At 35.9% G+C, this 22,751-nt stretch overlaps 1 protein-coding gene across 5 annotated transcripts in view; it reads right to left on the bottom strand.

Moving 5' to 3' along the window:
- The window catches only part of ARHGAP32 (Rho GTPase activating protein 32), a 298,650-nt gene that overhangs the window by 183,362 nt on the left and 92,537 nt on the right, over positions 1-22,751 (bottom strand). Inside the window, exon 1 of one of the 5 annotated variants that reach the window (XM_045483457.1) lies at positions 14,413-14,718. The exons of 3 other annotated variants lie outside the window; for them this stretch is intronic. In XM_045483457.1, the coding sequence (XP_045339413.1) occupies positions 14,413-14,528 (116 nt within the window). In that variant the 5' untranslated portion in view covers positions 14,529-14,718. Of the gene's footprint in view, positions 1-14,412; positions 14,719-22,751 lie in introns of those variants that run through there. One more of the 5 variants, XM_045483458.1, reaches the window with a different exon arrangement.

Genomic DNA, 22,751 nt, shown 5'->3' on the forward strand with positions numbered 1-22,751 from the left:
ATGTAGAAGCTATATATATAGCAAGTTCTCCAGAAGATTTAGCTAAGATAATTAATGAAGGTGGCTTCACGAAACAACAGACTTTCAACGTGGACAAAACACCCTCAAATTGAAAGAGATGCCATCTAGGACTTTCACAGCCAGAAAAGAGAGGTTAGTGCTTTGCTTCAAAGGACAGGCTAACATACCTGACGAATTTAAGTTGAAGCCAGTGCTAATTTACCATTCCGAAAATGCTAAGGCCCTTAGGAGTTATGCTAAATCTACTCTGCCCTGTGCTCTACAAATGGGACAACAAAGCCTGGATGACAGCACATCTGTTTACAACATGATTTACTGAATATTTTAAGCCCATTGTTGAGACCTACTGTTGAGATTCCTTTCAAAATATTGCTCCTCATTGACAATGCATCTGGTCACCCAAGAGGTCTGATGTAGATGTACAATAAAATTAATGTTTTCATGCCTGCTTATACAACATCCACTTTGCAGCCCTTGGATCAAGGAGTAATTTCAACTTTCAAGTTTTATTTTAAAAATACATTTCATAAGGCTATAGCTGCCATAGATAGTCATTCCTCTGGACCGATCTGGGAAAAGGAAACAGAATCTTCTGGAAAGGATTCACCATTCTAGATGCTACTGAAATGTTCATTTGACTCACTGGAAGAGGTCAAGATATCAACATGAACAGGAGTCTAGAAAACTTGATTCCAACCCTCATGGATGACTCTGAGAGGTTTCAAGACTTGAGTAAGTAACTACAGATGTGGTGGAAATAGCAAGAAAACTAGATTTAGAAGTAGAGCCTGAAGATGTGACTGAATTGCAACAATCTCATGGTAAAACTTGAATAGATAGGGAGTTGCTTCTTATGGATGGGCAAAGGAAGTGGTTTCATGAGACAGAATGTACTCCTGGGGAAGATTCTGTTAGGACTGCTGAAATGACAACAGAAGATTATGAGTATCACATAAACTTAGTTGAGAAAGCAGCAGCAGGGGTTGAAAGGACTGACTCCAATTCTGAAAGGAGTTCTACTAGGAGTAAAATGCTACCAAACAGCATCACATGCAACAGAGAAACTGTTCATGAAAGGAAGACTGAATTGATGCAACCTTCTTCACTGCTGTCTTATGTTGAGAAAGTGCCACAACAGTGCCTGGGTGGCTCAGCCGGTTAAGCTTCCAAGTCCTGATTCTGGCTCAGATCCTGATCTCATGGTTCGTGAGTTCGAGCCCCACAGCTTGGGATTCTCTCTCTCTCCCTCTCTCTCTGTTCCTCTCTGGCTTGTGCTCTCTCTCTCTCTCTCTCCCTCTCTCTCTCCAAATAAATCAATAAACTTAAAAAAAAAAAAAAAGAAAGAAAGAAAAGAAATTGCCATAGCCACCTCAGCCTACAGCAACCACCACCCTGATCAGTCAGCAGCCATCTATAGTGCAAACATAACTTTTATATGCACTAGAAAACCAAAAAAATTCATTTGATCCACTTTATTGTGGTATTCACTTTATTTCAGTGGTCTGGAACCAAACCCACAATATCTCTGAGGTAGGTCTGAATAAGTAAGAGATATCTTCCTGAAATATTTAAGAACTAGATAATGATGGTAGTTGTGCAACTGTGTGAATATACTAAATAACACTTAACTGTTTAAGAGAGTGACTATTATGGTATGTAAGTTATACCTTAATAAAAAAATTAAATAGACTAAAAATTCCAATTAAAATAAGTAGGGGTGCCTGGGTGGCTCAGTCACTTGAGCATCAGACTGAGGCTCAGGTCATAATCTCACAGTTCATGAGTTCGAGCCCCACATCAGGCTCTGTGCTGTCAGCTCAGTCTGGCACCTGCTTTAGAGCCTCTGTCTCCTCCCTCTCTGCCCCTCCCCACTCATGTTCAGTCTCTCTCTCTCTCTCAAAATAACTAAACATTAAAAAATTATTTTAATTAAAGGGGGGGATTTCATGATAAAAGTGTCAAGTAAACAGCATAATATAAAATTAATGTGCAAGAAATACATACATATTCCAATATATCAGCTTCACAATACATAAAGCAAAAACCTGAAAGAACTGAAAATAACCAAATCCACAACTAGTCATAAATTTTAACAGATATTTCTCAATGACTGATAGAATAAGCAGATAAAAAAAATCATGAATATAGGAGATCTGAACCACCCACCTTTGCAACCTGAGCTAGGCTAGAACATTAAACCCAACAACTACAGAGTATGTATTCTTTTCAAGAGCATGTTAAACATTTACCAAGAGACCATAATCTAGAAAATGAAGTTTCAACAAATAAAAATAATTTAAATCATAAATGAATGATTTGTGACCAATACAGAATTACATTAAAAATCAATTACTAGGGGCACCTGGGTGGCTCAGTCAGTTTGTGAGTTCGAGCCCCATATTGGGCCCTGTGCTGACAGCTCAGAGCCTGAAGCCTGCTTTGGATTGTGTCTCCCTCTCTCTCTCTCTCTGCACCTCCCCAACTTGCACTCTGTCTCTCTCTCTCTCCCTGTCTCCCTCAAAAATAAATGAACATTAACAAAATTGTTTAAATAAATAAATATCAATTACTGAAAGATAACAAGAGGAGCACCGGGCTGGCTCAGTTGGGGAAACATGTGACTCTTGATCTGGGGCTGTGAATTCAAGTCCCCCATGGGGTATAGAGATTACTTAAATAAAAAACTTTAAAAAAAAAAGAAGGGAAATTAGAAATTCTGCCAGATGTATAGAAATTACAAAACCTGAATAACCATGAGTCAAATACATGAAATCACAAAGAAAATGAGAAAATATTTTTATCTAAATGATCATAAAAATACGGCAGATAAAACATGGGATACTACTAAAACAGAGCAAATTCAGGCCTCTAAATGCACATTACCAGAAATAAGACCAGTTGAAAACAAACGTACTAAGCTTCCATTACAAAAAGCTAGAAAAAAAGGAAACTATTCCAAGCAAAGTAGAAACTAGAAAAAACTATTTAAACAAAAAAATCAGTGAAACAGAAATCAGGTGGATAATAGAGAAAAATCAAGGCCAAAAGCCAATTCTTTGAAAGATTAACAAAATGGACAATCTGTAGGAAGATTCATCAAGAAAAAAACAGGACATACGATATAAACAATGAAAAGAGAGTTATAACTAGAAAGTCTACAGACAAAATGGTGCTGAGGACATTACAAACAACTATATTCCAACATATTTGTGACCTTCATTGAAATGAACAAATTCCCTCAAAAACACAACTTACTAAAACTGAAACAAGAAACCAAATCATGTGAATAGTCTTATAGCTATTAAAAAAGCTGAATCTGTAAGAAAACTCCAAGTCCAAATGGATTCACTGGTGAATTCTTTCAAATATTCAAGGAATAAATAATAGCAATATTACATTCTTCCAGAGTATAAAAATAAAAAGAAGACCCCTTTCCAACCTGTTTCATGAGGCCAGGACAGTCTTCATAACAAAAGCTGATAAAGACATTAATAGAAAAGAAAATTGTAGGTCATGATCGTGAAAATAGCTGCAGAACCCCTAAATAAAGCAACAAATCAAAACCACCGGTTTACAAAAAGGATATACACACAGTGTCCAAGTAAGTTTAGTCCAAAAAGGAAAATGTTTTAGCATTCTAAAATCAATTGCTATAATGACCATATGATTAAAATAAAGGAATACAAACATATATATCATTTCAACAGGTAAAATTTAATACCTCTTCACAGGTTTTCTGTGAATATAAATATAGATAGGTAGGTAGGTAGGTAGGTAGAGATGAAGGTTATTAAAATACACACACAGATAACATCATATTTAATGGTGAAATACTGATGCTTTCCTGATGACAAGCAAGGTCAATAAGGTCGTGAACAAGACAAGAATGTCTTCTATACTTGATGTCTTAGTTTTTAAAACAAGCAAGAGAAGTCAATAAAAGGTAAAAAATTAGACAGGAACAAATAGAACTCTCATTATTTGAAGATGACACAATGTGTTCAGCAATTAGAGTAAGATAATTCTCTTACTCACAGGAAAACAAGGTCAAAGGCAAAAATCAAATGTATTTATATAGTAGTATCATACAGTAAGGCAAAAAGAAGCCAAATATAAGTGTACTATTTTCCACATAACAGACTACACTGAACTGAAAAATAATTACTGTTGCCATGTGCAACAAATGGATGAACCTCATAAATGCTGAGAAACAGAAGCCAGACAAAAGTACACACTATTCTTAATAAATAAGTGTATCAAATCATCATGTTGAATATCCTAAACAATATTAAATGACAATTGTAGCTCTAAAGCTAGGGGGAAAATAGTACATTGTATAACTTTATTTATATTTATATATTATTATAATACATATTATATATTTATTATATGTATAATTTTATTTATATAAAGTTCAAGGACAAGCAAAACCTACTGTGACAGAAGTCAGAATAATGGTTACCTTTGGGGCTAAAGTAATATATATTTTGACTGGTTTGTGTTTACATGGGTGTATACATTTATATAAGTTCTTCAAGCTATACACTCATTATTTGTGAATTATATGCAAGTTATACCGTAATAAAAGTATAAAATAAGAAGTTTATTGGTAAATATTACATATTTTAAAAGGTATAAAAATTGTTTATATTATACATTTTGTGTTATATAACAACAAATCAACTCCATAAAAACTTAATATCTATTTATTTAATTGATCCTTTTGTTCCATGCTTTTTAAATTATGGACAAATTTTACCTTTAAAGTGATTCATTATAGTTCCATATCGAACAGAAAAGATAGAATGTTAAGATTACCAACCATAAAACCTAAAGAATCTAATGTTTTATTTACAAGAGTTTTCTGTAAAACCTCAGATTTGGACCTGCAGTATTTTCAAGCAAAAGGAAAAAGAGGAAAAAAAACCACTTTCCTCAAATTGTGGGAACCAGTCTTACCATCTCCCTCATCTAAAAAATATTTATATCTTTGACATATACTCACTTTATCTTTGTATGAGTCTTACTGATGGCTTATGAAAAATTATACTTGACAGTGTTAAATTCCACAGAGAAGTCCACACGACACATTGCCTGAGAAGTGTTCCCTAAGGGACTGCTTACACTCAGGCATACCTTTTCTTGATCCCTGGAGTAAATTCCAAGGAGCAACAGAATTCTACCTTTCTCCTTCTATTACCTTAATCTTTGTTTTTGTTTTTTGATGGTTCTTTGCTAAGTTTGGTTCTGGTTCTGTGACACTTATGGCCAATAAATTGTTCCCCAATGGTATGGGAAATGATCGAGAAGTCTTTTTTATGGCCGGAGCATGCGGTGATATTTGACTGATAGAGACAGGCATCTCTACTCTATTGCAGACAACAGAGAATTTGGTCAATTTATATCTGTTTGTGAAAGAACAGGCTTCAATGCCACTGCAGAGAAGAGCTCGTTCATATACCTAAAGTGGTGAGTTTGGTATTCTTTTACCCATGGCTGAAGTAAGACTGAAGTTGCAAGGTGTCTGGGTATGTCTGTAACTGATAGTTACACCTATCAGTTATTACCTGTTGTCATAAAGAGTAATAGATTTTCCTATTTTCGGGGGATATTAATACGTTAGATTATAAAGCTCCTTAAAATATAGAAGCTCTGTTCTGGTTAGTTTATATACACTATTAAGAGCTTACATAAACCCAATATTCCCAGAATTCCCAGAAAATAAAGAAACTGAACATGTAAGACTAATGGGGTCAGCTGTTTTGATGGTGAAAACAGAACAGAGATTTGCTGAGGCAGTGGAATTGAGATGTGGTTCCTTCCAACTGAAAATGCCAGATATGCTATAATTCTTAATAGATACTGTAATTTTATCAGACAAAAATCCTGTCCAATTCCTGTCCACTACACTCCCCACCTTATATATTCTTCCAAACTTTATGAATATATCTATTCATATATATAAATGTTTTCATATTATATTAAGAATACATCCACACTAAGTATAAAAGCAATGTGTAAATATGCTACTTTGTGTACAAAAATGGAAGAATACATTTATTCCTCTATTACAACCCACTTTGTGCATAAAAAAGTATCATATCTACACACCACTATGTAGTTGTCTAGTATTTCCTGCAGCAAACTTCAAATTTCCATGAGTTTACAAAGAGTTTCTTTGCTGTTTTTACACTGTATGATATTCCACTGTGTAGATGTTCCACAATTTATTTAACCAGTCCCCTACTGATGGGATTCTTGCATGATTTCCAATTTTTGCTATTACAAACAATGCTACGGTAAGCTTCTAAATATGCCATTAATACATATGTGCACGTATATCTGAGAGGCAAATTCTCCATAATGAAAAAATTCTTTTTATACATAAGCTGTTGTTTCTAGCGGGTTACTGGTCTTTTCTTACCTATTTTTAGGTCTTTATATATTAAAGAGATCAGTCCCTCATCTGTAATATGAGTTCCAAGTATTTTTCCCAGATTGTCATTTGTCCTTTTTTTGTAATGCAGATGTTTTCTATTTTATGTGGTTGAATTTCACAACTCTTTCCTTTGTGGGTTTTGCGTTTTAAAGAATAGCTCTAAAGCCTTCCTTGACCCCCAAATGTTTTTTCCCACGTATTCCTTTAAAATTTTTGTGATTTCATTTAATAAACATATCTTTAGTCATTTTAGAATTTATTCTTGGTATGAGGTATGACTTCAATTTTTTTTTTATTTTCCACTGATGCACACCACGTTTCCCCCAAGGTACTTACTGAATAGCACACACTGTCACTATGGGTTTTTGAGAGGCCATCTTCACCATATCTAAGTCTTCCTATGTGTCTGAATATATTTCTAGGCTTTCCATTCTATCCCATTATGCCTTCTTTTCAGGTACCAGCACCACAAAGTTTTAATTATTGAGACTTTATAGTATAATATCTGGTTGTATTTAGTCCTTGCTTCTTTTCTTCTTCCCAAAGTTCCTTGGTGAAGTTATTTAGCCAAGATCAACTTATTTTCTAGATCAATGTGTCTAGGTTTTAAAAAATCGTTCTTATTATTACATAAATTTATAATAAACTGATAATTTTTTTAATGTTTATTTATTTTTCAGAGAGCATGAGCAGGGGAGGGGCAGAGAGAGAAGGGGACAGAGGATCCAAAGTGGGCTGTGCCCTGACAACCGTGAGTCCAATGTGGGGCTCGAACTCACAAACCATAAGATCATGACCTGAGCCAAAGTCAGACACTCAACCAGCTAAGCCACCCAGGCAGCCCAATAAACTCACATCTTCATGATGTTGAATATCTCCAGCTATGAACAAGGTGTATCTTTTCATTTCTTCCAAATGTCTTTTATGTCCTTCAGTAATGTTTTATTTTTAATTCAAATATGTCAAATGTTAAATTTATTTCTGGGTATTTTATTTCTGTTTTTCTTAAAATTGGCACTTTTTCTTCCATTACATCTTCTAACTAGTTACTATCTGATACACTATTATTAGCCCTGTTGTGCAGATAGGAAAACTGAAATGCACTAACACATCTCAGTCATTCCAGATGTGGCGAGCTGTTTTCTCCTGGAAGTTTCCACTTTACATCCTGAGGAAGACACTGAAATAAACCATTCACATCTCTAGAGACACACTAGACTGCCTAACAGACACCACAACACTCTGCCTCACTGAATGTTCTCTTCAGAAGCTTCCTCTCTAAAGCCATGGGAAAAAGTACCAGTAGACTTCCAATTCAAGACTGCACGTATGTTAAGAAAGAGATCTCTCTTTTCTCTCCAAGTCTCTGAAAAGTCTCTGAAAGCTAAATAAAAGGACACAAATCCTTAACAGAATGGTATGGGTGGAAGCAGCAGGACAGAGGTCTTGATAAGCAAGTGGGACCACAGTAAATGGTAAACCCAAAGAGGAAAACAGGCCTAAGGAGGCTACACTCCCACTTCTCTCCACAACAAAAGAGGTATTTGCCCCTAAGGAATTAATAAAAACTGGAAAATCACTCTGTAAAGAAATTTAACCATCAATTAGAAGGACCAGGGCTCCTAATGTGGGTGTCTGCACCTACGAGAAACTAGATGCATCATGGGACTACTAAAGAAAACAGCTAAGGGAAAGAGGCAAAGAAGGGCAGACATCTAGCTTAGTAGTTAAAAGCATAAATTCCATTCAGTCAGAAAAAATACCACATGTACACTAAATAAATAGTCACAAATCTAAAGAAGACAATAACACAAATGTATTATTTACAGGTACCAGTGCATATGCTATGTCTATATAAAAAAAAAAAACAAACAAAACCTTAAGAACTATTTCCCTACTCAGATTGAATTTGGACGATTAAAGATTTTACTGGTGGCCTAAATAAACAGTATAAGGAATACATCAAATCAAAAAAATAAAAATGTAAAGAGAAATATATCATGATTAAAGGACATATTAGGAAGACTTGATATGTAATAAATAGGTTCCACAATGAGACACTTATTGTAGATAGAAGAGAGGGGAAAATTAAATAAATAATAAGTAATCATAAAAAGTTATGTTCTAACATGAAAACTTCAATCTATGGATTGAAAGTCACTGAGCTCCAAGCTGAAGAACTAAGGATAAAATACATGTAACTAAGGATAAAAAGACTGTGTTACAAGCATTCAGACAGAAAGTACAAAAAAAAAAAAAAAAAAAAAAAGGCACGAGTACAGGCAAGAAATCAGAGTACATCATTCATGGAATTACGTGAACAAAATACTCAAGAAAATACCAACAAAAAGCCAAATGTACCAGAACAGACACACGAAGATGGAAGAGGATAAAAAGGAAACAACACTGTTCCTGACCAATGATACATATAATTAAATGTGAATAAATGACAAAAAGTATTAAAACATCGGAGCAAAAAACTGGGGTTTGGGGTGGGGTAAGATGCTGATAAGTTTAAAAGAGTATCCAAAGGGGACTGAGAGAAAGAGGATGGAAAAGTATTCTAAAGATCTTGTCTTAAGAGGAAGAGAAGTAGAAAAGAGAACCATGGTAGAAAAAGACAGCACACCTGAGTGGAAGAAATTATTTGATTCTCTAATAATAAAGAAAATACATATCTGAATATAAGAGCATGGAAAGAGAAGCTAATCATTAATGGAAAGTAAAACTATAGCATATCTTCTAAAATTAAATGTCCAGAAAGGTTTTGCTTGTTCTCATTTTAATCTTGCTAGGCTATCACTTGATTGTTTTTTAAGGAAATTGACTATATTACATTTACAAACAATACTTTATATGTTCCAGGGGTTTTCATTTACGGAGTTTGAACATGCAAATGACTGTTTAAGGGAGTTTTCATGTTTCAGTAAAATGCAAAGGTTAAGGAAAAATTGGTTTTTAAGGTTTAAATAAACAACCTAATAGCCAGGAACTTTGACATACTTTTCTATCGTTTCTGTACTCTAAGGCCCTTCTTGAACATCAAAAAACTCATACAGGCAGGTAGAAGAAAGGTTTACCTTGGATTCCATCCCAAAGAGTTTAATTACTGAAATACCAAGAAAGCCCTGTACTAGCATGCCTCATGGTTAAGACAGATTTATTTCATAGATTATAAAGACAGCCCAAAGCCTAGACTCCAAAACTGCATAAAATTTTCTGAGATTAAGTGATGTTCATATCAGACTTTGCTGATCATAATTAAATTTATTATCCTTGTGACACTGGTAAGAATATGTTAGGTGAAAATTATACTTTATGTTGAAAGAATATTTTAAGGACTCACCTGTATTCTAGATCACACATTCAGGGTTATGGAGTAATACTCATCTTTTTTGGCAAGATACATTTTTTTTGGTATCATACATAACAGATTATTAAGGGTGAGATGCCTATGAGAAGTCACAGAGTATAAAACAGACCTGGGTTGTAATATAGGTATACATGTCATTGGTTAATTATTAATGCTACCTCTCTATCCTTCCAGGCTCATAAAAACTGAGGAACCCAAAATCAAAAAAATTTCTGCAGACGACTTAAGAACAGCCATGGAATTAAAAGCAAGGAATTGTGAAATAGCTTTATAGGCTTCCAGAGAAATTTAGCCATCGAAAGAAATCATTCTAAATCTAAAAGAAAAGTAAGAGCCTAGAAGAAATAGAATACCATATTCCAAAGCCATTGTTACCTATTAGGATTGCTGCAGTTATCTTCTAACTCACAGTATCATTTCCAATAAGGCCGAGAATTAATGAAGCAACCAACAAATCAAGTGCATGAACTATTATTAGTCATATGATGCTATAAACCAATGAAGACACTGCAAAATAAATTAAAACATGTTCACCAAACTATCTGGTTTAACTAAAGTTACAAGTTTCCCTTTTCACCTAAAATCACCTTATTACGGAGTTAAAGCAAAGATCTTATTGAAAGATCTGGGCATCTACAAACGGATTTAAAAGCACACAGTTCTAGGGCCACCTGGGTGGCTCACTCAATTGGGCATCCAACTCTTGATACATGCTCAGATCATGATCTCGTGGTTCTGTGCGGCCCGCACTGGGCTCTGCACTGATGGCCCAGAGCCTGCTTGAGATTCTTCCTCTCTCTCTGCTCTTACCTTGCTCGCACTTTTTCTTTTTCAAAAATAAATAATAAACTTTTTAAAAAATGTATTAAAACCCCTTGGTTCTGAAGATGTGGTTCATTTATGCACTATATCATCTCTGTAAGTGTTTCGAACTATTATATCATGCTTGCCAGGCTATGTATCTGCCAGTGACATAATACTACAGAAGACTAAACTAGATTATATGACAAACATTTCTAATCTTAAATGCCAAAGAACCAGAACCCTTATGATAATGAGTTAGTAATAACTGCTAGGTGTTCTAGAGGTCATTACTTAAAAAAAATTTTTTTAATGTTTATTTTTGAGAGACAGAGACAGAGTGAGAGCAGGGGAGTAGAAAGAGAGGGGGACACAGAATCTGAAGTAGGCTCCAGGCTCAGAGTTGTCAGCAGCACAGAACCCCATGCGGGGCTCAAAACCACAAACCATGGGATTGTGACCTGAGCCAAAGTCGGACAGGACCCTCAACCGACTGAGCCACCCAGGCACCCCATAGAGGTCATCACATTTAAAAGATCACATTATTATATGCATTAGTTCACTTTTATGTTCACTGAATAAACTATACACATCACCATTACTCAAAATCCCTCAAAGAAAGAATTTCAGAACTAAGATGTCAGCTTTAAAGTCTCTTAAAAGTTATCACTTACCAGAAAATAACCTTTAGCAGCTAAATGTTTCACTAAAGTCTTTCACTTTCAAGATCAATCACACCTGGGTTCAAAATTTTGCTCTACCATATACTACAATGTGGACTATGTGTGACTTTCTGAGCAATAATTTCCTCATCTGGAAAATGGGGAAAATAGTACCTATTTTATAGGCTTGATACACAGATAATTGACACCCTGTACATAACATATTTGGCTTAATATATTGCATATAACAACTCCAAAATTAAATTTTTCTGTCTTAAAATAATTAAAACATCTCTGCTTTTCCTTTTTTGCCTCATATTCCTTATTTACAAAAGGGCTCTTCCAATGATGTTTAAGGACTACTGAATTCTAAGGACTGTGACAATCTTTAAATATTCTAGTTGAATTACTATTTTACCATAGTGATAATGGTAGAACATAACTTCACTCTACAAATAAGAAATCAGAAAATGAGACACTTGTGAGTCAGCGGTACAAGTTTGAACTACTGCTAAGAAGGAGACTGGGCAACTCCCCACAGGGCTAGAATGTAAGAAAAAGTATCCTTTCTTCCAACCAAGTCTAAAAATAAATGCTATTCTAAAAGCTACTGGGACAGACATGAACACCCCTCCATGAGTATTTCGTCCTAACGCAGATGACAGCTGGGCAGCACCAGGAACCTACATTGTAGGTATGGTAGAACTTTATACTCTTATCAGACACGGTGTCTCAACACAATGCTATTTTTCTAAGAATGAATTTAAAACGTAGCTTAGAATCTATTCAGAGAAAAAGAATAGCACACAATCTTTTGCCCTTGCTGTGTGCGTATGCGACGGAGTGTGTATAAGTGGAAATTAACTAGAATGTAAACAATAAGGACAGTTTGATTTAATGTAAGATTTTAAAGAAACACATGAAGACTCTTCTGTATATTTTCTTAATGATTAAATTGCTTTTACTAAAACAACTCTAACATTGAGTCTACTATTTGGTTCTCCCAAGGCTACAGCTGCAACTCCTACCATCCAACCCTTCACCTCCGACACCCACACACATTTTTTTCTGCTAGGCATTTTAGCTGGAACGCGGCTGTAAATGTTGTAAAGGCACCGTGCTGCCGCGTTTCCTCATGTCTTACTGCTGAATAGGTGAGAAACACTACATGAAATACGGCCTTACTCAGATCTCTCTGTTGCGCTTACAAATAAAAATAAAGTAAGATCAAACCCCAAAGACCTATTTGGTCTGGGAGAGCCATGAAGCTATTCAGATATGAAATATCATTATAAAAAGGATCAATGCTTTGTGGTGTTATCATGGTTTCCTAAAACAAAGCAAGTACTAATGGAGCTCAGTTTCTCAGGATGAAAATGCTATCACATAGGCTTGAGGAAAAGAAAAGTTCCATCTTGCACAGATTTGCTCTCAAATTTAACAATCAAAAGAAAATCCCAGATAGTCTCCTGTTGTCTAACAAGTAAATTGAGAATGACATCACCAAATCTATTACAACAAAGTCCTGTTTCTTCCTTTGACTAATATCCCAAAATAACTTTTATAGTTTTAATACCAAGTCAAACAGTTTTAACACAGACAAAATAAATACTTTATTTCTTCTAATTATTCATGAGACACTGCCATATTGTAAGGAATTTGTGTAACATCAGCATATCTTGGGAGAGAAGCAGCTTACTCAAATAAGAAAGGACAAATAAAATTATGGGAAGAATGAGTAAGTTGATACAAAAATAAGAACTTCATATGCTAATAATTCATTTTCATACTTTGAACATTAAATTTTTCTTCAAAATTTAAAACATACTTGTTCATTATAACCACTGAGTGACAAATTTAATGTAGCTTATCAGGACTTCCTTATATTCAATCCCTTCTGTCCTTTATCCTAGACGTTATTTTTAAGTTTATTTATTTATTTTGAGACAGAGAGACACTGTAAGCAGGGGAGGGGCAGAGAGAGAGGGAGAGAGAGAATTCTAAGCAGGCTCCGAATGGTCAGCACACAGCCTGACATGGGGCTCTATCTGACAAACCATGAGATCATGACCTGAGCTGAAATCAAGTCAGATGCTTAACTGACTGAGCCACCTAAGTAGCCCTATCCTAGGCTTTAAAGATAAAGAAATTCTTTAACTTCAGAGAGACTCTTCTTGAACATTAAACATAAAGACAAGCTCTGGTGTAAATAAGGGTATGTTCAGCTACCCAAGTATGCACAGGTAAAATTATTAAAAGATGTTTAATTGCTCATGTGGGTGACAGTGATAATATGTAGAACAAACTTCTTCAAGAGGTGTTTTAGTAACTCCAAAAGAATGAATCTGCTAACCATGTTCGGGGGAAAAAAATGCCTTCTAAAATCTGTAACAGCATGAATAAACCAATGGTCTGTCTCCACAAGCTGGGGAAGATCTTTACCAGTACCACCAAACTTTGAGAACTGCTTAATGGGGAAGCATTTCCTAAAAATTTCGATTATGAAGTTACAACTAGAGATTGAAAACCAAGAAAGATTTGCAAGGGAGGAGGGAGGGGGAAGGGGAATGAGACAGAAGATCAGAGACAAGAGTAAGGATCAAACCCATGAAATAATTTGTACTTATAGTCAAAATGTTTTACTTGCGTGAATAACGCAGCAAAAGCATCCACGCACATGCACACACACAAACATTCCAAGAAAAAGAGGAAGAAAAAATCTTATTACATTCAAATTCAGATCAAATCTATTAGGTACAAATCAGATACAGGAAGGAGTGGTAGTTCATTCATTATGAGTCTCTACTTGAAATTCCTGAAATGCTACTACAAAACCTGTCTAACACCTTCTCTTCCTGGTGTTCTAACAAGTCATTTAAAATGCATTTTATAAGCTCGGGGCATGTTGTGGAATGAAGAGAGCTATGTACAACTAGAAACTTTTTCTTTTCAGCTCCAAACCTTCCCCCCACAGAAAAGACAGTCCTAATAGAAAAGAGATTAAAACAGAAAAAATGGGAAAGGGGTGTGGGGTGGAGGGAGTGGCGGGAGGAACAAAGATGAGAGAGAGAGAGGAGAGAGAGAGAGAGAGAGAGAACTGCGAATTCCACAATTACCTGAAGTTGTCTTCCCTTTCTCCCTCTTCACTTCCAGACACCTGAGTTAGAATTTCAGAATCCAACCAGAAGACACTATCATCTCCTGAAGTGCTACTCTCACTTTCAGTCTCCATCTTGTATTCGAAAAATGTAAACCTCAAGGCATGGATAAAGAACACCACCAATGTTCAAGTTGTTCAGCTCTGTTTATGTACACTCAGGTGTGTGGCTGATACACAGTGATATGTGATCATGCCGGGCCACAGTCTATTACGTGCTCGCTTAATTACAGTTGGGGTAAAGACAGGAAATCACATATAGCACACTCACCGCCTCTGAGTGCTGCACCTGTGACACCAGAGTCCCTCCCACTGCCTCAGGCTCTGTGACCTACATAACCAAATGCAAAACCCAAATGAAGGTGGTTTTTCCCTAATTTATTTAGTAACTATTTTTCTCTTCTCAAAGTTTCCAGTTAATAAGTTAAAAATAGACATTTTCAAAGTACAGGATGCTCTTATTTTGCTATTTCAGACTTAAGAAAGGTAAACAAAAAAGTAAAAAGGATAACATTTTATGTAAAAGTCTCCTGGGCCAACCACAATGAGAGACACACTTACAGACCTCACAGTTAAAAAGGATCACAATTCAGAGAGAAGGTAAGCCTGCTGTAGGGACCTGCAGGCCTTCTAATATTACATCCATCTTTCCTTCCCCTCAGTAATAACTGCCAGATACACCTTGCTCAGGTATCCAAAACGGGACATAACAGCCGGGCTTGTCCATAGCCTTTTAAAGAAAAATGAATAAATACCGTTAAGTTAAAAGGCATTGACTATTACATCAAATAAAGGCATGCGACACTTTTACACATCATTTAAATTGCAGATGCCCATGGGAGCAATACAATGACCTGCTGGGAAATGAGTGAAAAGTATAGCATCTGTAACACTGGCAACAACAACTGTTACTTAGAAAACAGCCATGTTGTTACCAACCACTGACATGTCAGATATTCATCTTTTGGCCCAGCAATTCCCTTTCTAGGAAATTGCCTTATTTTCACAGGTGGAAATAAGAACTGAACTGAAATATTCATGGCAGTCAACTTTATAACAGCAAAATAGAATAGTGAAAACAATCTGACTTGCTCATTAACAGAAAACTGGATAACCAAATTATGGAATACCCATCAAAGGGAGTGCTATACAGTTGGGTAAATGAGAAACACAAGGCAGCCCCATTGGTCATGATATGAAACAAACCCTAAGGCCCACCATTAAGGCAAAGAAGAGAGAGGTAAAGGTGTAGAACAGTATATATGATTTGTTCCCATTCACATTTTAAAACAGGAAGGGGAAACACACATGGCTAACACGTGCAGAATATGTAGAGAAGGACGGCATGCGATCTCGGAGAGAAAACACAGCTAGACAAGAAGAATGAGAGGGAGACAGGTTTTCACTGTACCATGTGCACACAATGCTTGGAAAATAACTAATTTTAATATAGTCTTTATATCCCTCAGCAAACAATCCAATTTTTAAGTATTATTTTAAATCAGGTCTTTTTTTTCCTCCTCAGCAGTCCTAACTCCTTGAATCTGTTTCATGAATCCAACTTATCTTTCCTTTTAATCATTTATTTTGTTTTCATTACTGTCATTGATTTGCCTCACTTCCTCAAGTCCTTTTTTTTTTTTTTTTTTTTTAATTTTTTTTTTTTTTCAACGTTTATTTATTTTTGGGACAGAGAGAGACAGAGCATGAACGGGGGAGGTGCAGAGAGAGAGGGAGACACAGAATCGGAAACAGGCTCCAGGCTCTGAGCCATCAGCCCAGAGCCCGACGCGGGGCTCGAACTCACGGACCGCGAGATCGTGACCTGGTTGAAGTCGGACGCTCAACCGACTGCGCCACCCAGGCGCCCCCCTCAAGTCCTTTTAAACATGAAAACATGAACTGGAAGCAGTATTTTTACACAGAATAGTGAGGGCAGTCTGAGCAATACAAGCTCACTCAGGAAATCTTTTCTAGTCCTGCTGCCACTGCAGAACCTCCCCCAGACACCCCTGCTGCAGCGAGCCTTCGATCCCACCAACCTGACCTATGCACCAAGGCCAACCTTCCACAGGCCTCACAGGTTTTAAGTTGATTTATTTACTTATCTCTCTCTGAAAGAGAGAGAGAGAGAGAGAGAGAGAGAGAGAGAGAGAGAGAGAGAGAGAGAGAAAGCAGGGGGAGGGGCAGAAAGAGAGGAGGACAGAGGATCTGAAGCGGGCTCTGCGTTGACAGCAAAGAGCCCAAAGCAGGGCTTGAACTCACCAACCTAGAAATCATGACCTGAGCTGAAGTCAGACACTTACCCAACTGAGCCCCCCAGCACCCCAGGACTCACGGTTTTGCCTCTACTATCAGGAGTCTTTAAAAAATGGTTTTAACTTCAAAATCAACGTGCGTTCTGTTCCCTTCGGTAGCTAATGAAAATCTAGCAGAAACATAAGGTAGCAGGGGGCATGCAAGGAACAAAGTGGAGTCAATCACTGGGGCTACCAGAAGCTGAGGAGGAGCCACCTTCCTGAAGACTACAATTGCTTTAACCCTTTTTCCCCTGATCGGCTGAAAACCTGAAACCTTATCAGGCTTCACTTTCCCAACAAATTTTAGTGGGGCACAAGTCTCTGACCTACACCACAGGAGTCACCATCAATAGTTTAGGCTGAGTTGACTCTCTATCTTCTACTGACCAAGAGGTAAGGAAGAAAAGGGAAAGGGGAGTTCCTAAACCCACTGCAACAAAAGAAAAAGCAATTCTAGCCACAGTTTAAGAATCTGAAATTAGAATGCGTTTTATGCAAGAAAAAAATTTTAAAGTGGCTTATTTTTCTAGCAGCAGTTAAGTAGTAATAATAACAGCAAACATATACTGAGTACTTTCATGTGCCAAGCAATGTGCTATGGTTCTTAGAAACTTAGTTATAATTAATTATGTAATTCTCACAGAAGAAGCTATTTATAATCCTTATAGGTAAAGAAATTGAAGGTTAGGGTAATAATTCATCCAGGGTTACTCAGTTTATAAGTGTGCATTAAAAATACTTTTTAAAATCTAACCACCAAGGGGCACCACGGTGGCTCAGTCAGTTAAACATCCAACTCTTGGTTTTGGCTGAAGTCACAAGTTTGAGCCCCACGTCGGGCTTCATGCTAACAGTGCAGGGCCTGCTTGGATTCTCTCTCCATCTCTCTGCCCCTCCCCTGCTCACTCTCTCTCTCTCTGTATAAAAATAAAAATAAAAATAAAATAAATAAAATAAATCTAACCTCCATGTAAAATGTTATTTGTATGGGAAGAATATGTGGTTTTCCTTCTGGTCCACATTCAGCTCGTTAGCCTGGCTGGCTTTAATCTCATAGGTTATTTTTGCTCTTTCTTTTCTTTCTCTCTTCTTTCTTTCTTTCTCTTTCTCTCTCTCTCTCTCTCTCTCTCTCTCTCTCTCTCTCTCTCCTTTCTCTCTCTCTCTCCCTCTCTCTCTCTTTCTTTCTTTCGGGGGGGAGGGGGGAGGAGACACTGACCTGCATTCATTTCTACACAGCATCCCCCACACATTTGGGCTGACTACTAAAAAAGAGTGCAGGTAGGAGATCACACAAAACGGCAGCAGAGCAGCAAGAGAACTGAGGTCTTGATTTCAGTGCTCCTTTTCCCACTCTTTAAGTTAAAGTTGTTTTTCTCAGATTGCTTCAAAACAGCACACAGTGGGGTGCCTGGGTGGCTCAGTGGGTTGGGCATCTGACTTTGGCTCAGGCCATGAGCTAGAGCCCTGCGTCAGGCTCTGTGCTGACAGCTCAGAGCCCGGAGCCTGCTTCAGATTCTGTGTCTCCCTCTCTCTCTGCCCCTCCCCCACTCATGCTCTGTCTCTCTCTCTCTCTCTCAAAAATAAACATTAAAAAAAAAAATTAAAAAAAAAAAAAAAAAAACAGCACACAGCACATAGCCAGAAGGTCAATATCCCCTAAACTGGGCACCAAGCTTTGTCCACAGAATGGTTCACAATTATGACTCTAAACACAAATATACCGAACAGACTCCAGAAAATTATATATTCTCAATGTGAATAGCATGTGTCTAGGTATTATCTACATACACATATATATATGTATGTATGTATCAAATAATTCTTTGGAAAGAAAAGTTAAGCAAGTATCTTCCTAAAATATTTGCGATTGAAGATTTTCTTCCAAATGTAAGAAGCACAATCCATAATAGACAAATGTCATCCATCATTAATCATTCTTATACTATGTATTCATTCAAAATTTCAGATTATTTATATATTTAAATTGTTTTTCTAACCAATTGTAGGTGGTTTGTAGGTTTCCTACGTTGAAATAATTAACTTCAAAAGAATAACTATTTTCTCACTTATTACAGAATATTCATGTATTCTGGATCATCATACAGAGACATCTGCTTCAGTTTATAATATATCTAAAGGGCAAACAATTATGAATATGTTATTTTATTAAAATTTATTCAAACAGAATAAATGTTATTTGTTTATAAATAAATTCATTTCATTAAAATAGCTAAAGAATGCAATTAATTTAATATGATCCTCAATTGGTCACTTGAAACATAACAGAAAAAGTCTATTTGGCTGGAAAATGAAACATACCATGTCAGAGCAGATTTTGCCTCATTAGAAATATATATTCAGAGATCTGTGAGCAACTCTCCAACAAAAGCTAAATAAAATTTCCAAAAAATGGATACCTTAACAATATATCATCCCTATTACAAGAATATATGCATTTAAAAGTATATGTTCTATTTCAAAAAGCTGTTTTATGAAGCTAAAAAAATTTTTTCAATAGAAATGTAAATCAGACATTGGTTCAAACCTCAACATGTCATTTATAAATAGCGTGGTTTGAGGTAAGTAGCTTAAATTGAGTCTCAGTTTGGTTTGGTAATCTCTAAAAAAGAAATAATAACATTGTAAGGTTGTGTGGGTCAGAAATAATGCATGTGATGAAACTATCATACTGTACAGTGAAGATAAGATCCTCTGTAAATAACAGCCATCAAGCTCATCATCACTGACACCATTTAGATGTTTTTATTGTTGTAACTATAAAAACTGAGAAATAAAATATTTAATCTGCAAATATTTGGCTTTTTTTAGTTTTATCACTTTGTAATCACCCTTATTTAAAAGAGTAGTGATGTCATAAATAAAAGGAAACAAGTCTCAGCTAAGATATAATTTTCTACTTATCTGAACCCCTTTCATGAATGTGAAGGATGGAAAATCAAAAATTAGAACAGAAAGCTCATATACTCCCTTCATCACATTAAAACAAAGATTACAAAGTACATATAAAATTAGATCAAAGACAATTCAGCATGACATTTCCAATCTCCTCAACAAGTGATGTTAAGTGGAAATTTCCCAAGTGTATGCACAAATTCTCTCGAAATTTAACTAAAATCATATACTGTTTTTAAATTACGTTCTATATCTTTAGCTAAACAAGCAAAGATTAAAAGCATAATTTTGGGGGTGCCTGGATGGCTCAGTCAGTTAAGCATCAGACTGGCTCAGGTCACGATCTCATGGTTCCTGAGTTCAAGGCCCACGATGGTCTCTCTGCTGTCAGTGTAGAGCCCGCCTCGGATCCTCTGTCTCCCACCCTCTCTCTCTGCACACTCTTGCTCTCTCTCTCTCAAAACTAAACTTTTAAAAATAAATAAATATTGAAAACATACTTTGTGGTATTAAAGTTTTAAAATGTGTAATATTTCTTATAATGTATAACTCTACCTTCAATAAATATATAATCTCAGACTACATTTTCACTGGATCAGTAACTACCATCAATTGTTACATGATCTAGAATCTTCATCTTGTGTAAATACTGGTTAAAGAAATATACTATGACAGTCTACTTAATCAGACTTCTTCAACATAATTTTTAACCACAGTGCTACATATAGTCTGTTTGGTATCAGTAACTTGAAAAAAAAATCTAGAAACACTATATACAGTAGATTCCATTATTATAAGAAAAATTGTGTGTGTGTGTGTGTGTGTGTGTGTGTGTGTGTGTGTGTGTGTGTGTGTATGGCATAACATTATATACATATAGCTTGGGAGACCATATAACAAAAATACTGTGTGATTTTTACTTTCTTTATCTACAATTTTGCTAATTTTTAACACAAAAGTGTGTTAGCTGTTTTGGTTAACTCATAAGTTAAAAGATCCATTCCATAGTTTCTTCTCTTGAATACTTGAGAATTATTACCCTAGAATATACCTCATCTACCCAAGAAATCAACAACAAAATTTTAAAAATGCTTATTGAATACATATGAGTGAATGACAGAAAAATTTACATCCCAAGCATAGGGAATATAAAGTTCAAAAATAAATAAAGTCAGTGTGAATAAATAAGGCAATCTTTTTATACAGACCAAGGCAAATCTAAAATGAAGAGAAAGATACATAGATTTATATTCAAGTTTGAATGACACATTAATTAGGGATTGAGTATCTGCCAATTTCTTCCAATTTGGCTGGAACCAGACAGTAATATTATAATCTGTGGTGCTTTTCATGTGATGTGTTCAAAAGATGTAGTGAATGCAAAGTATATCTTATGATGTCTCAAAAAGTACTTCAAAATAATAAAATTGTTTCTTAAGTGTCAATTCAGAATCTTCAAATTATATCACTGTCCCCTTGAGGTAAGATAAGCATGTTTAGAAACTGAACTAACTTGTTATTTACTGATATGCAATTTATTAAGCTGTTTCACAATTATAAGTAGCATTCAAGTTAAATATACAAAGCAACTGAAAACAATTGCTAAGTACAATTTCTGAGTACCCATGGTTTCCATTTAGGAAATCATGTTGGAATTTTATTAATTTAATGAAGTTCAGATGATCCAAATTCCTCTGTGCTTATCACCTATGTGAACTCAGGAGTTCTATTTCCTCATCTGATCAGAATAACCATCCCCAATTGTATCGCAATTGAAGTGATTATATGAAACAATATATATAAAGTATCTACCAAAACATTTGTGAGTAATAGGTGCTAAACAAAACTGAGAGGTATAATAAAAGAAAGATGTTTCATGAATCTGTTTTAGGTCTACTAAAAAATGTTAAACTGCTTCAGAAGAATTAAAATTCTCATGAGACAAGGACTCTTTTAAATTAGTAAAATATCATCATCTCACCAAAAGTGATTAGCCAATAATCCATTAATATCTTCAATATGTAGTCAATGTACAAGGCTTTCCAATTGCCATGAACCTTTTTTTAAAAAACAGTTGGTTTTTTTGAATCAGAAAGTCCACACATGGTATTTTAGTTAATAAGTCTCTTGAGTCCCTGGTGATTTAAAGGTCTCCCCCCACCCCCCCGCCTTTATTTTTGTTGTACATCTGTTGAAGAAACCAGGTCCTGTATATTCTCTAACACTCAGGATTTTGCTGATTATATGCCAACAGTCTGGTTCTACAGGCTCCTCTAGCTCTCATATTTCCTTTACAGGCATTAATTCTTAAAAGCTGTGTGGAATGCTTTAGTTTGATATTTTCTGCCTTATTTGCCAATCTTCTAAAATAAGTATTAATCAAATGAACAAATACTAAACAAACAAAATGATAAAATGATAGAAATGCAAAGACAAAAGTAACCAAAGGCCATTGATCATACACTCTTGCAATAAGGTATTAGTGGAACAGCTACCCAAGGCAATGCACATTAAGAGGTTTCAAGCGTTGGTTGACTTTTACCTAAATGGGCCCCTGCATCTTCTACTGGCATCTATGATATTTCTATGTCTCCTGCGACATGATCTACTGAGTTCACTGGCAATACCTGTACACATCTGAACCTATGACTACTAAAACTCAACCCAGTATGTTTGCCATTAGTCCCTGTCATTTTTTTTAAGTTTCATTTTTATTTTTTCTTTTTTTTTTTTTTTTTTCAACGTTTATTTATTTTTGGGACAGAGAGAGACAGAGCATGAACGGGGGAGGGGCAGAGAGAGAGGGAGACACAGAATCGGAAACAGGCTCCAGGCTCTGAGCCATATCAGCCCAGAGCCTGACGCGGGGCTCGAACTCACGGACCGCGAGATCGTGACCTGGCTGAAGTCGGACGCTCAACCGACTGCGCCACCCAGGCGCCCCATTTTTATTTTTTCTTATTTTTTAATGTTTTTTTATTTATTTTTGAGACAGAGACAGACAGAGCATGATTAGGGGAGGGGCAGAGAGAGAGGCAGACACAGAATCTGAAGCAGCCCCCAGGCTCTGAGCTGTCAGCACAGA

Source organism: Leopardus geoffroyi, chromosome D1 (assembly GCF_018350155.1).
Source record: "Leopardus geoffroyi isolate Oge1 chromosome D1, O.geoffroyi_Oge1_pat1.0, whole genome shotgun sequence".
In the NCBI taxonomy this organism is placed as follows: Eukaryota; Metazoa; Chordata; class Mammalia; order Carnivora; family Felidae; genus Leopardus; species Leopardus geoffroyi.